Here is a 19,758-nt window from a genome sequence, read left to right as displayed (position 1 = left end):
AGCTTATGGAATAAAGTCTACTCTGCATAACCGTCAAACTGCTCCTACCTCTTTGCAAGTTTTTATGCTTGTTCGCTGCCTACAGTCATCAAAAACAGTATTTTTTTATTTATTTGCTGTTAATTTAAAGAAAAAATCCTTTCGACTATGTTTTAAAGGTTTCTATTTCTTGCATCTGTCTTTTATGTGCATTTTTCATCTTTATGTGAGATATGTTGTATTGCATCCTTTGTCGTAAATGTACTCTATGAATTAAGTTTGCTGTAGAGAGAAAAAAAAAGGAATTAACAGCTTTTTTTAAATTAATTTAGGAGAGTCTGAGGCACATCATTAGCATCATGCCATCATCATTAGCATTATGTGTGTGTGACTGTGTATGTGTGCACACGTGCATGGGGGGTGGTACAGATTTGTAAAGTAAATGGAGAGAAGATCAACTCTAGAAAAGGAAAGTAAGAAAACAACCTTGGCAAACCAAAGGGCATCTCTGTGCCAAAAAAGAGCAGCCTACGCACATCTCCTGTGACCACGTCTGTGGTTTGTGTTTCCCAGTTTCATTGTGTGGTTTTCTACTACAGTATTATCCACACAGCTTGAACAAAACCATTTATTTCCCAGTCTTTTTGCTTCTTTACAGAGTTAAAGTCTACCGGAACTGCTCATCACTTCTCCTTTTTGCTGAACTCGACCGACTATCGGATCCTTCGCATGGATGAGGACCACGACCGCATGTATGTGGGCAGCAAAGATTACATCCTGTCTCTGGATCTGCATGACATCAACAAGGAGCCACTGATAGTAAGAAATGTCACGCACAAACATTAAGCTGGATGAGCTCAACACAAGTTCTGCATCTAACCAGCTTGTTGATCTCTCTCCCTGTCAGATCCACTGGCCTGTTGCCCCCCAGAGGAAGACTGAATGTGTCTTATCAGGAAAAGACACCAATGTAAGTATTCAAAGAACATAATATGAAAGTTAAAGTAGAGCTGAAATGATTAGTTGATCCATTCCAGAGAAAATTATTTGTCACGGTCCTGGTACTGTGCATGCTGGCTCACTGGGACACTTGAATACAACAGAGACATCGTTAATGGTAATAGTTCCACCTGTGCTTTTCCTAGTATGACAAAAAAATGTCTGCTGTGATAAAGGTTCATTCACAGTTCTATGCTTGTAATCTTGCAACTGTATTAAAGATTTTAATGCAAGTTTGCATATAGTTCATTAGCTCTCCACAGATTCCTATCATTCATTAAAAACACAACTGACCTGCTGCACATTTAAACATCATTTTATCCTGTGATACCCTGGTGCAAAATCATGAGTACGGCTTTTTGGCAACACTTGAGATTTGAATATGACACTGGGGTCAATGGAAGACATTTTCATGCTTCTTCCAATGTGTCACTGGCTGTGAAGCTCTTATTTACCGTCTCTGCATCCCTGATTGCTGATTGCATACAGCTGCCACCAATTAAGCTCAAGCAGGAACTTGGAACATGCAACACGCAAATAGTCCTCATTGAATGCTGGAAATATATTTCATGCACAAACATATGTATATTACAGATATTTCTATTAGATTTTTTTAACATAATCTAATTATCTTTTTCCATAATAATTATTTTATTCTTTGTTGTCCAGACAAGCAGACAAAATGCATTAGCCACTGGAAGCTGCAGGCCTGTCTGAAGTGTTAATACGATTCAGACATTCAAACACAAGGATGTGATGGAGACTCATGATTGAAATTCATATAAAAACCAGATCCTTTTGATTTTGTTCACACATGCAGACGCCACCCACCCCCCCACCCCCCCACCCTCAACCCCCTCCAGAAAAAAAACACACATACACACTCATCTCACCCATGTTAGGGGTGAGTGCTGGCAGAAGCGGTGAGCACAGAGGGAGTGATGAGGCTCTAGCTAATAACCCTGTTGGTAGAGAGCGCAGGCTGCTGTTTATCCAACTGGAATGTTCATTTATGCGTGTTTGGTGACCCGCGCCTCTCACCGCCTCTGGCTACATCGGATCGGCCTCTGTATGTTCGTATGTGCACGTATGAGCTTCTCTATGTGTGTCAGAGGTGGGTTTGAAATTTCATCACTAAAATAAGAAATAAAAATTGGCTACCGGGAGACAACTTGGCAATGCCGGCCGCTCTTTAGGGAATGACAGATGATGACAATTCAAAAGCAATTCAGAGGGGATGTCGGTTCAGGCAGGAGGTCAAAGGCAATCATACCCACTGTGCTTTCTGTGGGGGAGCACAACTGTGCACTGAATAATGCACACAGCCCCACACGCGTAAACACACACACAAAAACACATCCTCTGAAACCTCTGACTTGTGCATCTGTCGTGTTGCTAAGATCTGCCAAAATCTCTCATGCCCCCCCCCCACCCATCCCGCATACAATCTTTTTCTATGCTTGGTACATCCTTTCTTTTTTCGCCAGCTGTCACTAGCAGCCGACATGATGGACAAATCTGAACAGATATCATCAGCCTGTACATTTCTGTATTTAGAGTTTTGGTTTGGGTGGATTGAGACCATGAAGGCAGACAGCTGGCCAGACAAATAGAGATTAGAAAGCCGCAGACCTCGAAAGCAAAGAGCTGCTTTCACCAGTAGCACCTCTTTGTCTGCACTCCGAAAAAAAAAAAGAAAGTGTTGTGGTGGCACTATTATTGTCCTACCACTCAAATCATTTAAATTCTAAATAAACCACATCAGTGTTGAGATTTAAAGGAACAATGTGTAGAATTTACAGTGGGCACGAAACACGAAAGGCCCTCTCTAGAGCCAGTGTTTGGTTTGTCTGTTCTGGGCTACTGTAGAAACATGGTAGTGCAACATGGTGGGCTCTGTGGAAGAGGACCTGCTGTATATATAAAGGGCTCATTCTAAGGTAACAAAAACACAATGATTCTTATTTTCAGATGATTATACGTTAATGAAAACATACTTATGAATGTTATATTCCACTTCTGCCAAGTCCGTTCCGCTAAATGCCACTAAATTCCACACACTGCACCTCTAAGAAGCTGACAGTAACAAGCATGTCTTTATGTTTTCTTCTAAAAAATAAAAAAAAAAATAAAAACCCTAATTGGATTTTGTAAAAAACAAAATTTTGACTCAACACTCTTGTTTGGTCTAACCGAAATGTTTTCAAGTTGTTATGTGTGACAGAACATTGAATCCCTTAGACCCTCAGACCCATAGCAAACACTCTTCACAGCTCAGATGCACTGCTTTTCTTGGTTTCTGCCGCACAGTTATGGTGTTTGGAAACATTTTCCCACTGACAGTGTGGTCTGATCTGAAGCCTGGGCCAGGCTGACACACAGAGCCAGAGAACAGAGCTGCCAAACACAAGCCAGCCAACAGCGGAAATGATAGATGTGATGGTTTTAAGCCAGGCAGAGGGGTTATTAACCATCAGTGGGGCATTATGTATTATGTAACCATTTTTTTTCCCATTACATTTTAATGATCAGATTTTTTTTTTTATTTATTTGAGGAACCTGAAGAGAAAAGACTTTTAATGCTGTTGAGTTTTGTTGTGCTCTACCTCAGGGGGAATGCGGTAACTTCATCCGTCTGATCGAGCCGTGGAACCGGACCCACCTGTATGTGTGTGGAACAGGAGCGTACAACCCCATCTGCACCTATGTGGACCGAGGACGCAGGTCACAGGTAACCAAAGACACAGCCGGGCAGCCGTGGAGACATTTTGACCTTTTACTCTGCACGTCTTTTTAAGAACCATATCTGTCAATCAGTCTCAGGTCAGAGAACCTCCTTGTGCTCTTGCTCCTCAGTTTCATGGGCTCTGCTTTTCTTCCATCATTTTCTGCCTCTTAGTGTTCATCGATTTGCGCTGTTTCACGGTCTGGAGGACTCAAAGAAGAAAAAAAAAAAAAAGCTCATGGCCAGTGCTCTCAAGATCTCCATTATTATTGCAAAATTGCTGTCGGTGAGGTACCTAACTGCCACCGCTCACAGACCGTTGAGGCACCAATCTTCTCTCACCACTGGGAATAGCACGTTGACAGTATATCTATAGCGAATACCACCGTGTTCCCTCCTTGTAGTCCTCCCTCCCCCCTCACCTGTTTATACACAGCAGAGCCTGTGGTCTGTCTTTCTGTCTGGCTGAGAGCCTCTGAAAGGCCATCATTACTGATGGAGTCTCTCATCCATCATCAGCCTTGTAGCTCACCCCTCCCTCCCACCCTCCGTCCCTTCCTTCATCCCTCCCTCGCTCCAGCACGATGGCCACGCAGAGCTGCAGCAGCTGCCGGCCGGGCTAGTCCACACACTTACATTCACTGCTCTGCCTGTTTAGTCTCACTGTTCAAATGGGAGGGTTCAGATTTCAATGTAAAGGTCAGTCCGCCTCTTGTCATTCAGCTTCTCCCCTAAGGCCCAAAAGCTATGTTACTTCACGCTGTAAAGATTTTCCCCAGTAAGTGTGGATGTAAATAGAAACCGTTCGTTCGGAAATTCTTCCACTTGTTACACGAAGGGCTTCACACATTTTTAGTCCTCAATAAACTCTCAACTTTCCCCTTTAACTGCAGACTTTTTCCTTATAACTGCATCACTTTTTGTGCCTTTTTGCTGCTGTTTCAGAGCTTCCTTTGCAGTTTCTGTCAACTTGTCAAGTTCAACATCAAATTTCTACAGATTTTGGAAAAATAATATTTAGTTTAGGAGTTTTCTTTGTTCATGTAGGTTGAAGATTGATAATAATGATCTTAGTCTGTGAAACACTCTCTTTGATATTACAATAATTGTTAAAACTTGTCTATTGGTCACTTTATTAGACATTACTGGATGTACTGTAATGCATTTTATTGTATTTCCTCTTCTGTTTTCTTTCCTGGCACTGCATGTTTTCTGCATGGAGTTTGCAGCTGTGTTTGCATGATGATGAGTCTAATCCAACATGGTTACTAAATGTCTTCAGTCTACTTTGACCTTCACTTTGATCTACCTACATTTTCTCTTTTTTTTTTTTAGAATTCTTCGTCTTCGCCAAGTCTACTTTTTGCCTGTGGTCATTCTTTTTGCACTTTCCTTTTTTTTTTTACTTATCTCTTTATGTCATGGTCATCGTCAGGTTAATTTCACTTTGTTCTGGGCTGTCGAATGTCGGTAATGAGGTGGCCCAATGTGCCATGTCTCTGTTTTTAGGGGTCCCACTACCTACAGGCACCCCAAACTGGAGGGAGAACAAGTCGAGCAGCAGACTACAGTACTACATCAGAGCCTTTGGAGGCGAAGGTGGGCTGAAGGGAGTTTTGTAAAAGGCTCTTAAGTTTGATGCCCACCTGGAGAACATTTCCAGTCTCAGTTGGAGTAGGGATAACATGGCTTTAAAAATATATATCTTGGGTTATTAAGGTGGCTAACTGAAATGCCGAGTCTTCAAACAACTCTACTGCCAAAATGTTCAACATGAATGTGGAAAACATGCTTCCTCCAGTAACACCCAGCACAAAAGAGTGCTTTGTAAATGTACTATTCTCATGCCAGTGGAGACTTAATGCCTGCTTTCTGTTTTTCTTTTAAGAATACAATATGAAAATCTTTCAGTCAAAAGTTGTTATCACCTTGAGGTTGATTTATAGGTGTTTATACAGTTTTTTGGGGAGTTTTTTTCAAATCACCGCCAAATCATCATATTTTGGAGTCATACTATATCTTGTTACAAAAAAAAATATTCACGAGTGGGTTACAAATGCAGCTTTGACATTATTCTACTTTGCCGTACATATTTCCCACCTGTCATCAACCAGCTTTGAAGTACCCGACAAAATTCCATGTAGACACATACCCAGTGTTGACACAGATGTTCAAGATGTCCTCTTGCACTGTGGAATAATGAATTCTTCTACGAGCCACTAACATTACAGGCATGGTGGATGAGTTTTGGATTGCTCTCAGCATTTTCCTCCACCTCTCCATCTCACTGATAACTGGCTATGTGAGCTTTTTGTTCCCCTCAGCAGATCCAATAGTGCTGTGAGAGGGTGTGTTGTTCGCCTCACACCTCGTCATTGTTACCCTGTCTCCAAACTGATCACATTATTAGTTTGATTCTAATGTCGCATTTAAAACTGCCTTAACAACTAAGTATACTCAAAGTGCCTTGTACGTGCTGCATTCAAGGAATAACCCCACAACTCCCCCCAACCCCACACACACACACACACACACACATGCATACACACACACACACACATAAATCTGTTACCAAATGAGAAAGAAAAGTAAGATGTTATTAATAATGTTTTCCTAATTCTTTACTGTAACAGGAATACATTTTCCGTCTTGAACCTGGTAAAGTGGATTCTGGGAAAGGAAAATGTCCTTATGACCCCAAACTTAACAGCGTCTCTGCTTTGATCAGTAAGTGCCTGCTTTTTTTTTTTTTTTTTTCCCTTCATACAACATGTACGGACAGCTTTAAATAGCTATCTGTGGAAAACAAAAGAGATCTGTCATACAGTGTGTCTTTAGTTTCCAGTCTGCATGCCCCAAAGGATTATTTGTTACCACATACAGTACTCTCTGTAAAATTCCAAAATATTAATTTCAAATATATCCTTTTTATAAGGAAAATAAAGTTTTCCACATAAAGAAAATCTTTAAAACACTTCAACTCCTCATCATATACAAGATCACACCACTGCACTATATAGCTGTAATTTTATTAATGTATCCACTTCTGCGGTCAGTCTGTTGTGTGCCCTCTCTTGTCAGTGGGTGGTCTTTTTGTTTGTCAGTGACCTCCTGCCCTGTGTGTGCGTGTGTGTGCATGTGTGTGTGCGTGTGTGTGTGTGTGTGAAGGAGACAGAGACCTCTTTTGCTACGCCATGTCAGCTCAATACCAGCTGACCCGAGCAAAATTGTAACACCAAGAAAATCAGCTCCAGGTTGTCTTACATAACTGGAAAGGCAGTGAAATACCACGCGGACACAACAGAAGAAGCTGGAATTCCCCTTTTCTTTACACTTACTACTTAAACTGCCATCTCTCACTTTACCTCCTTAAAATTTCACTATAGGAGAATACTATTCTCTAGTACAATAGCCAGTGCAGACTCAGTTTTAACTTCTTCATGCATGGAAAATGGTGCAGGCTTTGCATCAGGAAGTATCTGTTATCAGACATGATGTCTTAGGTTTTACCCATCTAATTTTTATTTTAAAAATTTGAATTGATTATTGCACTAACAGGCCTGATGGGGGCACTATACTGAAGGCCTAATATTATGCTTTGGTTGACCACTAACCTCTACACCATGGCTCCAGCTGAAACTAAATTGACTGTGTAAATCCAGCTGTCCTTTCAAATTACACTGATTGCCCTCATAAGAATGATGAGTATGAAGTATGATTGCAATATAATTATGAGGTCAACATTTTTAACCTGAACGTGACATTTCAGACACCTCTGAACTGATGAGTGATTGAGTATGATGTATTTTGGCACTGTTTCTTTGTAAGACCTTATAATCATCACAGAGAGTGAAATTTTCTAACGACTACAGCTGCTCTACGTGCTATTCATGTGATTTAGATTAGATTTGAGGGACGATGATGCAACTTTTTAACAACTAGCCAAAGATGTATTTGGATCAGACTAGTAGACGACGTGTTCTTTACCTTTAAGCTGATTTTTTTTTTTTTTCATCTGTCATGACTTCACCTCCACAACACCCTTCCTTCTCTCTCTCTGTGACTGACAGATGGAGAGCTGTATGCAGGAGTCTACATTGACTTCATGGGAACAGACTCTGCTATCTTCCGTACACTAGGGAAGCAGACAGCCATGAGGACTGATCAGTACAACTCCAGATGGTTAAATGGTAATGTCTCAACTCACGGCTCGTTCTGCAGCCACCACAATTTATTTCCAGACCTTTAATTTCTTTAATTTATTCCTCAGTTCCTGAAGTTCATTGCTGTAAAGTCTCCATATGTAGCTTCGACGCCACTGTGCGCATCGTCCACTACTGGAGTCTTCTAGGAATTAGATTGTTGATCTTTCCAGTCTGCTCCACATGACCCAGTGATCATTTAACTCAAAGCATAAAATGCCCAACACTAATTGTTGACTGCATGCCTGCAGAGCCTGACAGCGAGGTCAGTAGTGGGGGGAAATTACTGAATGTCAATAATGACTCAGAGTAGCCTCCGCTCTCTAATGAACCATGATTGTCACAGAATTATAAATGCTGGTTGGATGCTTTTGGTTGATGTTGCCAAATCAATCATGATCTCCCCCAGCGTTCCTGGCTCCCAGATTTTCCTCTGACCCTGTTGCCCTGACAACAGTCCCCTGATAGTGGTATACTGAATCAGGACACCTGAGTCCTGCTAATCAGCCATGTGGAATCCCTCGGATATTTCCCCTCCCCCATTACATGGTTCCTGGTCACCCCCCCCCCCCTCCTTCTGGTTTTGGTTTGTCCCCATTTGGGACCCTGGTTGGGCACAGCGGGGAGGGGCACCCTCTGTTGCGTGTCCAGTGGTGACCCAGTAAGTCAGCCAGTGGGAGCGCACTGTGATGCCATATTGAGCCTTGTCACTAGGAAGAAATAAAGAGCTGGTTTTAGGACCGTTGAGTACTGTTTTGGGCTCCAGGCAGCTATTATTCATGTTGTAGCAGGAAGAATTTTCAATAGACCTCTTTCTCATTCAGTTTCTCTGTCAGAGTTTAAATTATGTCTGGGCCCGAATCTTAATGCCCTTCACAACATGTCTGTGATGGATCTGAGCCACAAGGGCGTAAAATTCAACATGTGAAAGAACTTAAAATCAATAAAGTAAGATAAAGGTTTATATGTACCTATGAAACTTTCCTTTTACTTTGATTATTTGAGAATTATCACGTCTAAGCTGAGAATCCTCGCAGCATGGGTGGTTGTTTTTTCTTAGTTGGATGGATAATGTTATTGATTTCCTCCTGCAGACTCTCTGAAAGTCTGCAGAAAGTCAGCTTGTAGCCCCTTGCAGACTTGATGAATTGTGGGTTTGAATAGCTCTGGGCACTCACAGATTTCCTGGTATACGCGCCTTTGAAATGTGGTGAAGTCTGAACATTTGGGTGTAGCCTATATTGTAGAACAACACGTACTGCAAGGCTGGTAATACTTCTTCTGTCTTTTTAACTCATCTACAGATCCCACATTCATCCACGCACACCTCATCCCAGACAGCGCCGAGAAGAATGATGACAAGCTCTACTTCTTCTTCCGCGAGAAAGCCTCTGAGATGGGCCAGAGTCCCATGACCCAGTCCAGGATAGGGCGGATCTGCCTGGTGAGTTATCACACCAGTCCAGCAAACCTCATGTTGATCATCACGACTGAAAGTTTTATACATCTCCGTAATGGTTAGTTATAGCCCCGTTGCCCGTTCCTTAGTCTCTTAGAGGCCCAGAAAGGAAGTCCTCCATGATCATCAGTAATTGCTGTACTGTAACACACCAATTACCAGTCAGAAAACAAAATCGTTGCTGTTTGCCTTTACAGCTAAGTTTGGAAAGAATTCTGTTATTTTTGTTCCTCCAGATGAAGTGTTTGAGCGGTAGAGTTTACTTTAGTCCGCATCTGTATACATGCCTAGACATCTGTACAAAGCCAGAGCTATGTTTACTCAGTGATGTAGTGCTGTGGCCTGGAGTGTTGTTTTTCACCAAAAACAGTCAAATAATGATTATGTTTCCCAAACTTTCAAAACATCCCTACATGGACAAACTGTCCCCAGAGACTCTCCTGTGTTTGTAGAATACTTGCCTAAAGTATGATTTGAACAGAATATGTTATACAATGTAAAAAAAAAAAAAAAAAAAAAGCTTTTCTATCTGTGTCTGAAGGATATTAAAACATGTTGCCCTTTGTTCACCGAATTCTTCCCCACTCCATGTTACAGGAGATAAAGATAGACACAAAATGTATTTCTTCCAGTGCTGCAAATCTTTTGGACTCTGTAAAATGTGTTGAGTTCCAGCCCATGAATCATTTTCCCAAGGCTTGATTCTTTACCTCACTAGTAGTCAGAAGTTGGCTGACCTCCCGTGTAGATGGGCCAAGCTGAAACACAGAGCTGATCTTTATTCATACAGGCCCAATAACAACACACCCAGTACAGTTAGTTTGAACCCTTTTCTGAAACGCTGCCAGTCAGACGTTGGTTGGACTCGTCCCGTTCAGGTAGATTCACAACTACTGTGTGTGACTTTGACTTACAGAATGACGACGGTGGACACTGCTGTCTGGTCAACAAGTGGAGCACGTTTCTGAAGGCCCGTCTCATCTGCTCAGTCCCTGGAGCTGACGGCATTGAGACGCACTTTGATGAACTAAGTGAGTCTGAATTATTATTTCCCTCTTTAAGATTCTCTATTTATGACCCTTTCAGAGCATCTACGGTGCTTTCTTTCATCTCTGGACAACATACGCCCCGTCTCCTCGCCAAGTGTGTCCCACATCCACCACCTGTTGATGATTTACACTCTGCTCAGCTTGTTCTAAAAGTTTGCACATTTTAAAACCGAGAGGAATAACACTTATTTTTCCTCACAGAGACAAACGGCAACAATCTGTCTAAAATACTTACAATGTGCTTTTACAGATTGTTTCCCCTGACTCAGGAAAGATTTAATCCATCTGCTTAGAGTTAGTGTTAGGCACATAATGAATATGTCCTGACAGAAAAACTGGCAGGGCAAAGTGAGAATTCTTACGTGACAGTGTAACCACGACAATGCAAAACAAAGGTCTCCAGATGGACTTCTTGTTGACAGATTCAGTAACAACTTTCCCATTTGTAGAGTTCGCCTCACATTTTGCCCTCCATTTGCTTTGCATACTTTCACCATGATGTTACAGTCTTAGGGCCTACAGTGTTAATCCACATGTACTCAGATTTTGCTGCAGTGTGTGGGGCCAACAGCTTACTGTACTGTAGGGACACACACACACACTCGGCACTTAACACGTCTCTGCATATGTACAGCAATGCTGGGAAGATTAAGGTATCACAGACTCATACATGTTAAGCTTGACATGTATCTTCCTTTGAACATCAACATGGCTCCTGTAGGTAACGTCCTTACTGTAAGGCTGTGATCATTCTGCTTTCAAGCACCAGCCACAGGATCAGCAGAGAATTTGTACTTTTATAGAAAAAAAAAAAAAAAGCAAGAGATAGAAAATCAAATACACACACGCATACAGAGTAATCAAAATAATGAGCAGCTGGGATCAGTCCGACCCCCTGTGGATCATCCCCGGCCTGTCCGTTATTCACATGACTGACAGGATTAAGGAGGGATTTGTAGTATCCTTGAAATTGTAATGACTGGTTGTATGAGCAGCAAATCTTTCACTACTTTTCACTGATTTTTGCTAAATTTGAGAAGAAAAACATTTTCTAACTTACAAATGAAACTCAAAATTTACACAAAATATCTCATGATAGAAAGACAGTGTGCATACTAATTTCAGTTGCAAGATAAAACTTACGTTACCTTGAGTCCATCTTGCCAGTCCAGCTGACGAGATGGACTCAAGTTAAACTCAATACTGTCGTATCAAGTTTTTAAGTCTTCTGTGTGGAAGCTTTCTAATTAAATGGTAAAAACAAAGCAATACACAAAACAAAGGCTACCTTCTGTGAAGAAAAAGCCTTTGGGCACCAAGTCACTGTGTCGTGAGCCATGTAATGAAAAACTGAATTTGGAGTAACAACAAAAAAAAGAACTTTTCTGACATATGGTGAGCATTTTGTGTCATTGCACACCTTTCCTGTCCAAACTGTCATGTTGGGACATGATTAACCTCATAAGTTTCATATTTAATTCACAAAAATGTGGGCAAAGTGTCAGAAAAATGCTTTTCATTCAAAGTGTAGCTATGATACTATAATTATCTTAAAATTAACCCAAAATTAACATAATTAAATGCAGCATGTGATCTACATGATCCTGAAACACAAAGCTAATCTGAAAAAACGAGGACTTACATTGACAGACATGAGCCTTCATTTCCTGTTAAAAGTTGCACTCAAACACACCGCATAGACTACAGATGATGGCCAACAACATGCACATTCAGTATGTATGACAGTATTAAATAATTCACGCAGTGATTGTGCATCAAACACAGCTATGAACTGAATGTGTAGTAACATCTTATTCCTGCTGTGATGAAGCTTTGCAAATTGCAAATGTATGTTCTGCATTAAGAGCACTCAGTGTCAGTGACGTTGCAGCATTTTTAGTCGTCTGTCCACAGCGCAGCAGCAGGTCATTGTAGTCTCAGTGCAGATGAGCACTCATGGTGAGGTCATTGTGAGTCCTGAGGTACAGCGGAACATCCCACAGCGCTGCGGTCAGCCATCCCACAACCACAGAGCGTCTGGTAGAAATGTATTCTGTCTCCAGCTCCACTGGTCCTTATGGAGCCCAACAGAGGCATCAGAGTGATTGTATGAGGACTCTGGGGAGAGAGCGGAGTAGATTCAGATGGTGAGGTAGAGTCGAGACTAACAGAGGAGAAAGCGTTCAGTGTTTTAGAGGAGGAAAGGAGGATTATAAAGACAGGAGGAAAGAGACACACAGACACAAGAGAGACAAAAATGTCTGCCAGACAATAATGAGAATGACTGTGTAGGCGATAAAGTTTTATTGCCTCTCTGAATTGTAATTATGGAGTGAAACATTGTTTTCTCATTGAATTATTTTTCATGCCACTGTAGTCCACCACCACCCCCCTCTGTTACTTTTCTGTAGATGGAGAAACTATTTTTGCTTTTGCTTTTCTGTTTGTTTTTTCTGTTATATCTGTATTTTTTCTGAGTGGACATATTTCAAAGTGTAGGTCCCTTGAAATGATTATTAAGGAAATAACAATATACTATCTATAGTCATTTGACAGTCCTCCTTGCAACATCCACATTCTCTTTTATTTTACTTTTTAAAACACCTTATTTATCCCCACTTGCTTGTGTTCTTTCTGCGCTCACAGCAGTCAGTGATGTGTCTCTGCTAATGTGATGCTGAGAATGCCTCAAAGCCTCCGTCTGATCTGACACATCAGAAACAAAAGTTAGAGTGACGCAACTTGTTCCAGTTCTCTGCTGATTTATTTCTTTTCTCTTTTTCGCTGCGCTCATTCTGTAGCCAGGAGGTCTGTCAAACTGGCGTCAGATGGGTTATGAATTTCTACTTTGTTTGCCAAAAGTTAATTTTTCCTTTTAGTGCACAGCCATTACCTGTCATTTTCATACCTTGGCATGAAACTCATTATCAAAGTTGAGTTTGTTGATTTTGCATATTTGCAGAGTCAGAAATGATGTTTCTGTACAAGTCATGTGGATTTAAGCCTCCTCCTGTTTACTTTGTGCGTGTTAGAAAACGCCAAGGGCACAAGGATCAAACAATGTGTTATTGGATTTCATCCCCAATTCCACATGCATAATTGTTGCTTAACATTTGGTTATTTTACATGCTGCTTCATTCAGGTGAGATCTGAGAGATAAATCAGTGAGGGCGGCTCTACATTCTTGCTGTGGTGTGTCAGATTAATGCCTCGCCTCTTATTTTATAGATAACCATGAAAAAGATCTTAAAATGGGTTATAAAGGAGAGGATAGGATGTCATTCTTTTTCACTGTTATCAGTATTTTCCAGTTGCCCTTCTCTGTTCAAGGCCATTTAAAACAAAACTCGTTTCCCATTGATACAAAAGATTAAATGGACCTTTGTGTTCAACTGTGGGTGCCGTGTTATTCTACTCAACCTGTCTACTAAATTTATTTCAGTTTTCTTCCTTATTGTTTTTCCTTGCACTTTTCTCTCATTAAGCCATCAGAGGATATGTAGGGTTCGCAATTGCCTCAACCCCAAAGTCATTGGATGCATATGGCTCCTATTAAAGCCATGTTTCACCAGAGATCTCTATTTCACTTCTATTCCCCGCTGAGACTCAGGAACTGTAGTTTCAGTGTCGGAAGACTTTGGATTGAGGATCTCATAGAGGCTCTGGTAACCACGAGCTCTACAGTGAAAGAGAAATTCTCCCTTAACTCTCCCTCCCTAAGAAGCAAAAAGTCTCCATATGTCACAATTACAATAACTTTGGGTTGGAACCAAGTGGAATCTGGGAACTAATTAAGCCTTTAGATGGTTTGATACGAGACACAGACACTAATATTTACTTAATATACCATGTTTTCTTTGTCTGACCATTCATCATTTGGTAGTCAATGTGCTCCTGTAGAAAGGCTGCCTATTCATGGTTTATTACTGTGACTAATCACTCTAAATTATTTCTTTCCCTATTAGGGGATGTGTATATCCAGCCAACTCAAGACACAAAGAATCCTGTCATCTATGGAGTCTTCTCAGTTTCAGGGTAAGTGTCTGACAGCTTTCTCAAACTCTACAACTTTTATGCAGTTGGGAGGGAAAGGTGTATTTTGGTTTCTCCCTGTAGTTTTTTATTCATTTCTCACTCAGCCTGAAGGTGTCAGCTCTCTCTGATATTGAAATGCTGTGTTGCGTATGGCCTGTCAGTTACAGGCTACAAAGACAAAACTAGGCAGCGAATCTGGAGCCCAGAGGGAGTCGTGCTCCTCTGAGAGACTGACTGAGTCCTATAGTTCCACAAAGGTCAGGTTTGATAGCAAGTTGTCATTTCCAAACACACAGCATTAAAAATTCATCAGAAAACACAACCAACCAGACATGTAAATTGAGATTCTGGCTGCACACAAGGCAGGGAGAGGTGCGCACTGAGTCACAATAAACATGTCTTGATTAATGTATTTGAGAAACAAATACTGTTATTGTTTCCATCCTCTCCTCGGGCATCAGGCGCGTTTAAACCCAGCTGATAAAAACACTTGCAGTGCTAATGATAGAGGCCCATGACAGGAGTTACAAACATAGTACACCCACCACATGGCAGCGAGAGCCTGTGCTCTGGCGATTCTCTGCAGTACGTGGGTGTTTGTATGTCAGTGTGTCAGACAGCTTGACTCTAGTTGAGTCGGTTTGAGAGTGTATTTGTGCGTCATAATGTTTTAGTGCGTTCCTGTAAGAGGCAGGCTGAGTACGTGGGAAGGAAGTAGATCCTACCAGTCGCAGAGAGTGCCCGCAGTAATTATCTCAGGGAGCGAGTTCATCTGTATCTTCTAGCGGCTGTCTCTGTATTCACGCTTTCTCTCCTGTCCTCCTCAAGATCCGTGTTTAAAGGCTCGGCAGTGTGTGTCTACTCCATGGCCGACATCCGTATGGTCTTCAATGGCCCCTTTGCCCACAAAGAAGGGCCCAACTACCAGTGGGTGGCTTACACTGGAAAGATCCCCTACCCCCGACCTGGCACTGTGAGTTATAAACATTAAAAAATAAATAAAATTTCATCTTTTTACTAAGAACATGTTTTTTACTGCAGAGGTATTTGGTAAATTGCACAAGAGTAGGATTAACAGTTAAATCTCTTATTTGTTAACAGTGTCCTGGCGGCACTTTCACCCCCAACATGAAATCCACAAAGGATTACCCAGATGAGGTTATCAACTTCATGAGAAACCATCCCACCATGTACAATGCCGTATACCCAGTGCACAAGCACCCCCTGGTGGTCAGAACCAACGTGGACTATGAGTTCACCACAATTGCAGTGGACCAAGTGACAGCTGCTGACGGGAGCTATGAGGTGCTCTTCCTGGGCACAGGTCAGTACTCCAAGGCTTAAACTCACATTATATGATGATTGTCCACTAATATAATAGTCATATCAATGTGCAGTTTGAATTTTATTGTCAAGTATAAGAGAGGATTCACAAAAAAGCAATGGATCTGTCTTTGCCTCTCAATCATAAATTGATCAGATTGAATGATTCCTCAAATCATTTCTCTGTTTAAGACATTTTAAAGGGAGGAAGAAATAAATGCAACCTCTCTTGGAAATTAGGGTCAAAGGTCAATAACTTAAAAGGTAAACAGAGCCGGGGGTTACACTTTCTTCTCTCTTGTGTCTCTCAGATCGGGGGACAGTTCAGAAAGTGATTGTCTTGCCTAGAGATGACCTGCAGACCGAGGAGCTGGTTTTGGAGGAAGTGGAGGTCTTTAAGGTCAGTCGCCTCACCATACAGTAGTCTATTCACCCATCCTCTCTGTCTATACCATTCAACCTTTATGTGTATTCTTTTTGTCATATGAGACAAAAATGAAAGCTGTTGTTACTTGTTTCACCGCAGGTTCCCACTCCAATTACCACCATGAAGATTTCATCCAAACGGGTAAGTTAGCCTGGAACAACTTAGACTAATAGAATACATTATAGCAAAGACACCAATTATACAGTATGATGTCTCATAATCATAAAAAAAAATTAAGGTATTACTATTTGATATCTATTTTTTATGTACTAATCTTTACCCGTTTCTTCTATAGCAACAACTGTATGTAGGATCAGTCTTGGGTGTGACCAACCTGGCTATTCATCGCTGTGATGTGTACGGGGAGGCCTGTGCTGACTGCTGTCTGGCCAGGGACCCGTACTGCGCCTGGGATGGCAAATCCTGCTCCAGATACTCAGCTTCACAGAAGAGGTGAGTATCAAGATAGTATACGCAGGCAGACATGCATGGGTACAGTCTGAGTATCAGTATGTGTACACACAAATATAAAAATTAGGTATTCTTACATGTGGATTGCTTACTTTTAGTTCATGTGATGTTTTTTTTTTTGTCTTGAAGTTAAGCTCTTTATTTTCGACTGTTGATCTGACCCCTCTAGGCGTAGCCGTCGGCAGGATGTAAAGTACGGCAACCCAATCCGCCAGTGCAGAGGCTATAACTCTAATGGTGAGCATTGAGCACATGTAGTATACCCAAGCCCATCAAATATTCTGCCAGTAGGGTGGAAATAAGAAGATTATTGAAATGATGTGTCAGTCTCAGATTTCAGTTTAGTTTGTAAGGTTTGTTATTGCAATGAATTTCTTACCTACTTCTTTTGTTTATGTAGTTAATTTTTTTTTTTTCTTAGCAATAACACATCATTTGTATTTTACTGATTGTTTTACAGCCAATAAGAATACGCTGGAGACAGTTCAGTATGGGGTGGAGGGTAGCACAACATTCCTGGAGTGCCAGGCCAGGTCTCCTCATGTGTCTCTCAAATGGCACCTTCAGAGAGAAAACAGTGACCGGAGGAAAGAGGTGAGCAAAGCTTTTACTGTAAGGCAGTTGTTTCTCCTCACCATTTGGATCTGTCTTTATAATCACATCCATGGAACAACAAGTAATGTGTGAATTTATGAGTGTCATTTGAAAAAATTTTTACATTTAAAGCAGCTACAATTAATAGATCACATGACTACTTATATGTGACAAGTTGCCCCCTCAAAGAGATACATCATCCAAACATCCAGTTCCCAGAGCTTTATAGCAACTTTGAAGCCATTGTTTTGGTTTTATTGCCCCCAACTTTAATGTTTGTTTCACTCTCACTGCTCTTATCGTTTCCAGCAGCAACAGGCAGCTGTTTTCGGCAAGTAGACAAAATTAGCAACTAGCTGGTGAACATATTGGAGCATTTAGCAGCTCAAGCACCAGATACCTCCCTCAGCAGAGGGTGGAGACCAAAGCAGAGTAAAAAGAGAGTGAATATTGGACTTATATTAATCAGGTGGATCGAAACAAACAACAAATGAATGCTATAATGTTGCTGCATATCTGCTGCATGTGTTAATAAGCAACTGTATCTCACAAGCTCTGTGAACCTATCCTTTAAAAACCATAAAGTTATAATAAGTTAATAAAATTGTCTTCTTCACTGTCCTCCTGTTCCTTCCAGATTCGCTCAGAGGGACGCATCCTGAAAACAGAACAAGGCCTTTTGATCCGCTCCTTGCAGTCGTCTGACAGCGGCATCTACCAGTGCACGTCCACTGAGAAGAACTTCAAACACACGCTCGTCAAACTGCAGCTCGTGGTCCTTTCCAGCCGCACGGTTAACAACGTGTTGGTGGAGACCGGCAGCCCCGCCCTCCCTCCACTGCAATCCAGCGCCTGGACTCCGAGTGCCGGCCAGTATAAGGACCTGCTGACCATCCTGAGCCAGCCAGAGATGGGCCTGATCAACCAGTACTGTCAGGATTACTGGCAGCTTGGAGACGGCAACCTCGGGGACAACAAAGCCAAAAGCCTGAAGGAGCTGAAAGAACAGAAGAAGCCCCGCAACCGTCGGCATCATGATGAGCAAACAACTCCTGCTGAGACATGAGGAGCTGGACAGACACCCTATAAAACACCCCCAGTCTACCTTTTCACACCACCTCCTAAACACTGCAACCCTCCATTTTGAGGAATGACTCCAGTCAAATCATAGAAAAATTATCATAAAGGACAAGACTGATACTGCAACCAAAAGCAACAGCGTCAAACAGTTTCTATGTAACTGTTGGGAAAAAAAACACAATATTTATTGTAGGTTGTAAAAAGTAATTCTTTGTACCTATCTAGAAAACATGTTTTTTTTTTTGTGAATAGGTAAATCTGTGCAAATATTGTTGTTATTATAATATTATTGTTAGTGTTATTGTTTATTACAATGTGTTATTATGTTGAAAATATCTTTATGTTTGGTGTTTTTAAGAAACAGCAAAAATAACCCAGATGGGACATTGGGAGTATCCACACATGGATAAGGACTGACGGTATTCAGACCATGTTGGATCTCTTGACTGCTGGCAGTATTCAGTCTCTTAGCCAGAAGTTGGGTCACTGGTTCAGTGAAATTCTCGAACTTCCCTAAACTTCCTCACTAGAACTCTCTACTGTATATCAGTTTTTTTTTACTGCAAGATATAAGCTGTTGAAAGATGACAAAAATGGCATTTCATGGGACATGCAAGGATGATAGAAATGCCCACAGACTGCAGCTGTGACAACATGTCATGGTCGTCCAGTCATATGTGAACGAACGAAAGGCCCTTTGGGGCAGGTCAAGAAATCTCTCCTTTCATGATTGCGGTCCAGCCTGGCCTCGAGTAAAGATGTTACATTACCCGCCCAAATTCTTCCAAAATCATTTGCTGCCAAGTGTTTGTTTTGTTTCTATGTGAATGTCACATCTCAATGTTGTATCCTTAACAAACGTGAACTTTGTGATAAGCTGTTTTTTGGGGGGTAAAGGGTCTTTTAACAACACGAAAGCTGAAAATAACATTGCCTTCTCTTTTCTCTTGTTGGAGATAAGAAATTCCAGCAGGCAGCTATATGTGAGTTTGTGACCGTTTGTGATTTAAAAAATATATATATTAGAGACAAAGCACCTTTTGTTGCCAAATTGGTGATCTTGATAAACAGTAAATACTTAACATGTATCTGTGGCATATGCAGTATATTCATCTAGGGGAGAACATACAGGATTTTTTTTTTTAGCTCTCAAGTTCATCTTGGAGTACAGATCAAAAGTTTGCATTCCTGCCAGTTTCATGCTAAATATTGGTTTCTCTAAGTAAATATTGTGTTTGGCCATGTAATCAGACTACACTTTGATTAGATTACAGCGACAAACGAGCTGATGCTTAGAACCTTTGCAGCAACTTTTTTGTCAGTCTAGTTCAGAACCATTCTGCTATCATACAGTACGTGCCACAGACTTCATATAAAACTGTTTGTACTGAGCAACTTCCATACAGTAGAAAATG

The 19,758-nt window shown here is 41.3% G+C and overlaps 1 protein-coding gene across 4 annotated transcripts in view; it reads left to right on the top strand.

Moving 5' to 3' along the window:
- Positions 1–19,344, top strand: part of sema3fa (sema domain, immunoglobulin domain (Ig), short basic domain, secreted, (semaphorin) 3Fa) — a 47,586-nt gene extending 28,242 nt beyond the window's left edge. The window contains exons 3-19 of one of the 4 annotated variants that reach the window (XM_044347751.1): positions 638–798; positions 887–949; positions 3,590–3,709; positions 5,213–5,302; positions 6,337–6,430; positions 7,774–7,893; positions 9,210–9,349; positions 10,281–10,395; positions 14,379–14,448; positions 15,277–15,421; positions 15,550–15,772; positions 16,083–16,171; positions 16,298–16,339; positions 16,494–16,651; positions 16,839–16,906; positions 17,130–17,263; positions 17,901–19,344. In XM_044347751.1, the coding sequence (XP_044203686.1) occupies positions 638–798; positions 887–949; positions 3,590–3,709; positions 5,213–5,302; positions 6,337–6,430; positions 7,774–7,893; positions 9,210–9,349; positions 10,281–10,395; positions 14,379–14,448; positions 15,277–15,421; positions 15,550–15,772; positions 16,083–16,171; positions 16,298–16,339; positions 16,494–16,651; positions 16,839–16,906; positions 17,130–17,263; positions 17,901–18,329 (2,261 nt within the window). In that variant the 3' untranslated portion in view covers positions 18,330–19,344. Of the gene's footprint in view, positions 1–637; positions 799–886; positions 950–3,589; positions 3,710–5,212; positions 5,303–6,336; positions 6,431–7,773; positions 7,894–9,209; positions 9,350–10,280; positions 10,396–14,378; positions 14,449–15,276; positions 15,422–15,549; positions 15,773–16,082; positions 16,172–16,297; positions 16,340–16,493; positions 16,652–16,823; positions 16,907–17,129; positions 17,264–17,900 lie in introns of all 4 variants that reach the window. The other 3 variants (XM_044347749.1, XM_044347753.1, XM_044347752.1) reach the window with 3 other exon arrangements.
- The last annotated feature ends 414 nt before the right edge of the window (positions 19,345–19,758 follow it).

The sequence above is a fragment of the Thunnus albacares genome, chromosome 4 (assembly GCF_914725855.1).
Source record: "Thunnus albacares chromosome 4, fThuAlb1.1, whole genome shotgun sequence".
NCBI classification, from domain to species: domain Eukaryota; kingdom Metazoa; phylum Chordata; class Actinopteri; order Scombriformes; family Scombridae; genus Thunnus; species Thunnus albacares.
Note: the sequence above shows the minus strand (reverse complement) of the source record. Positions and strands in the feature narration are given on the sequence as shown.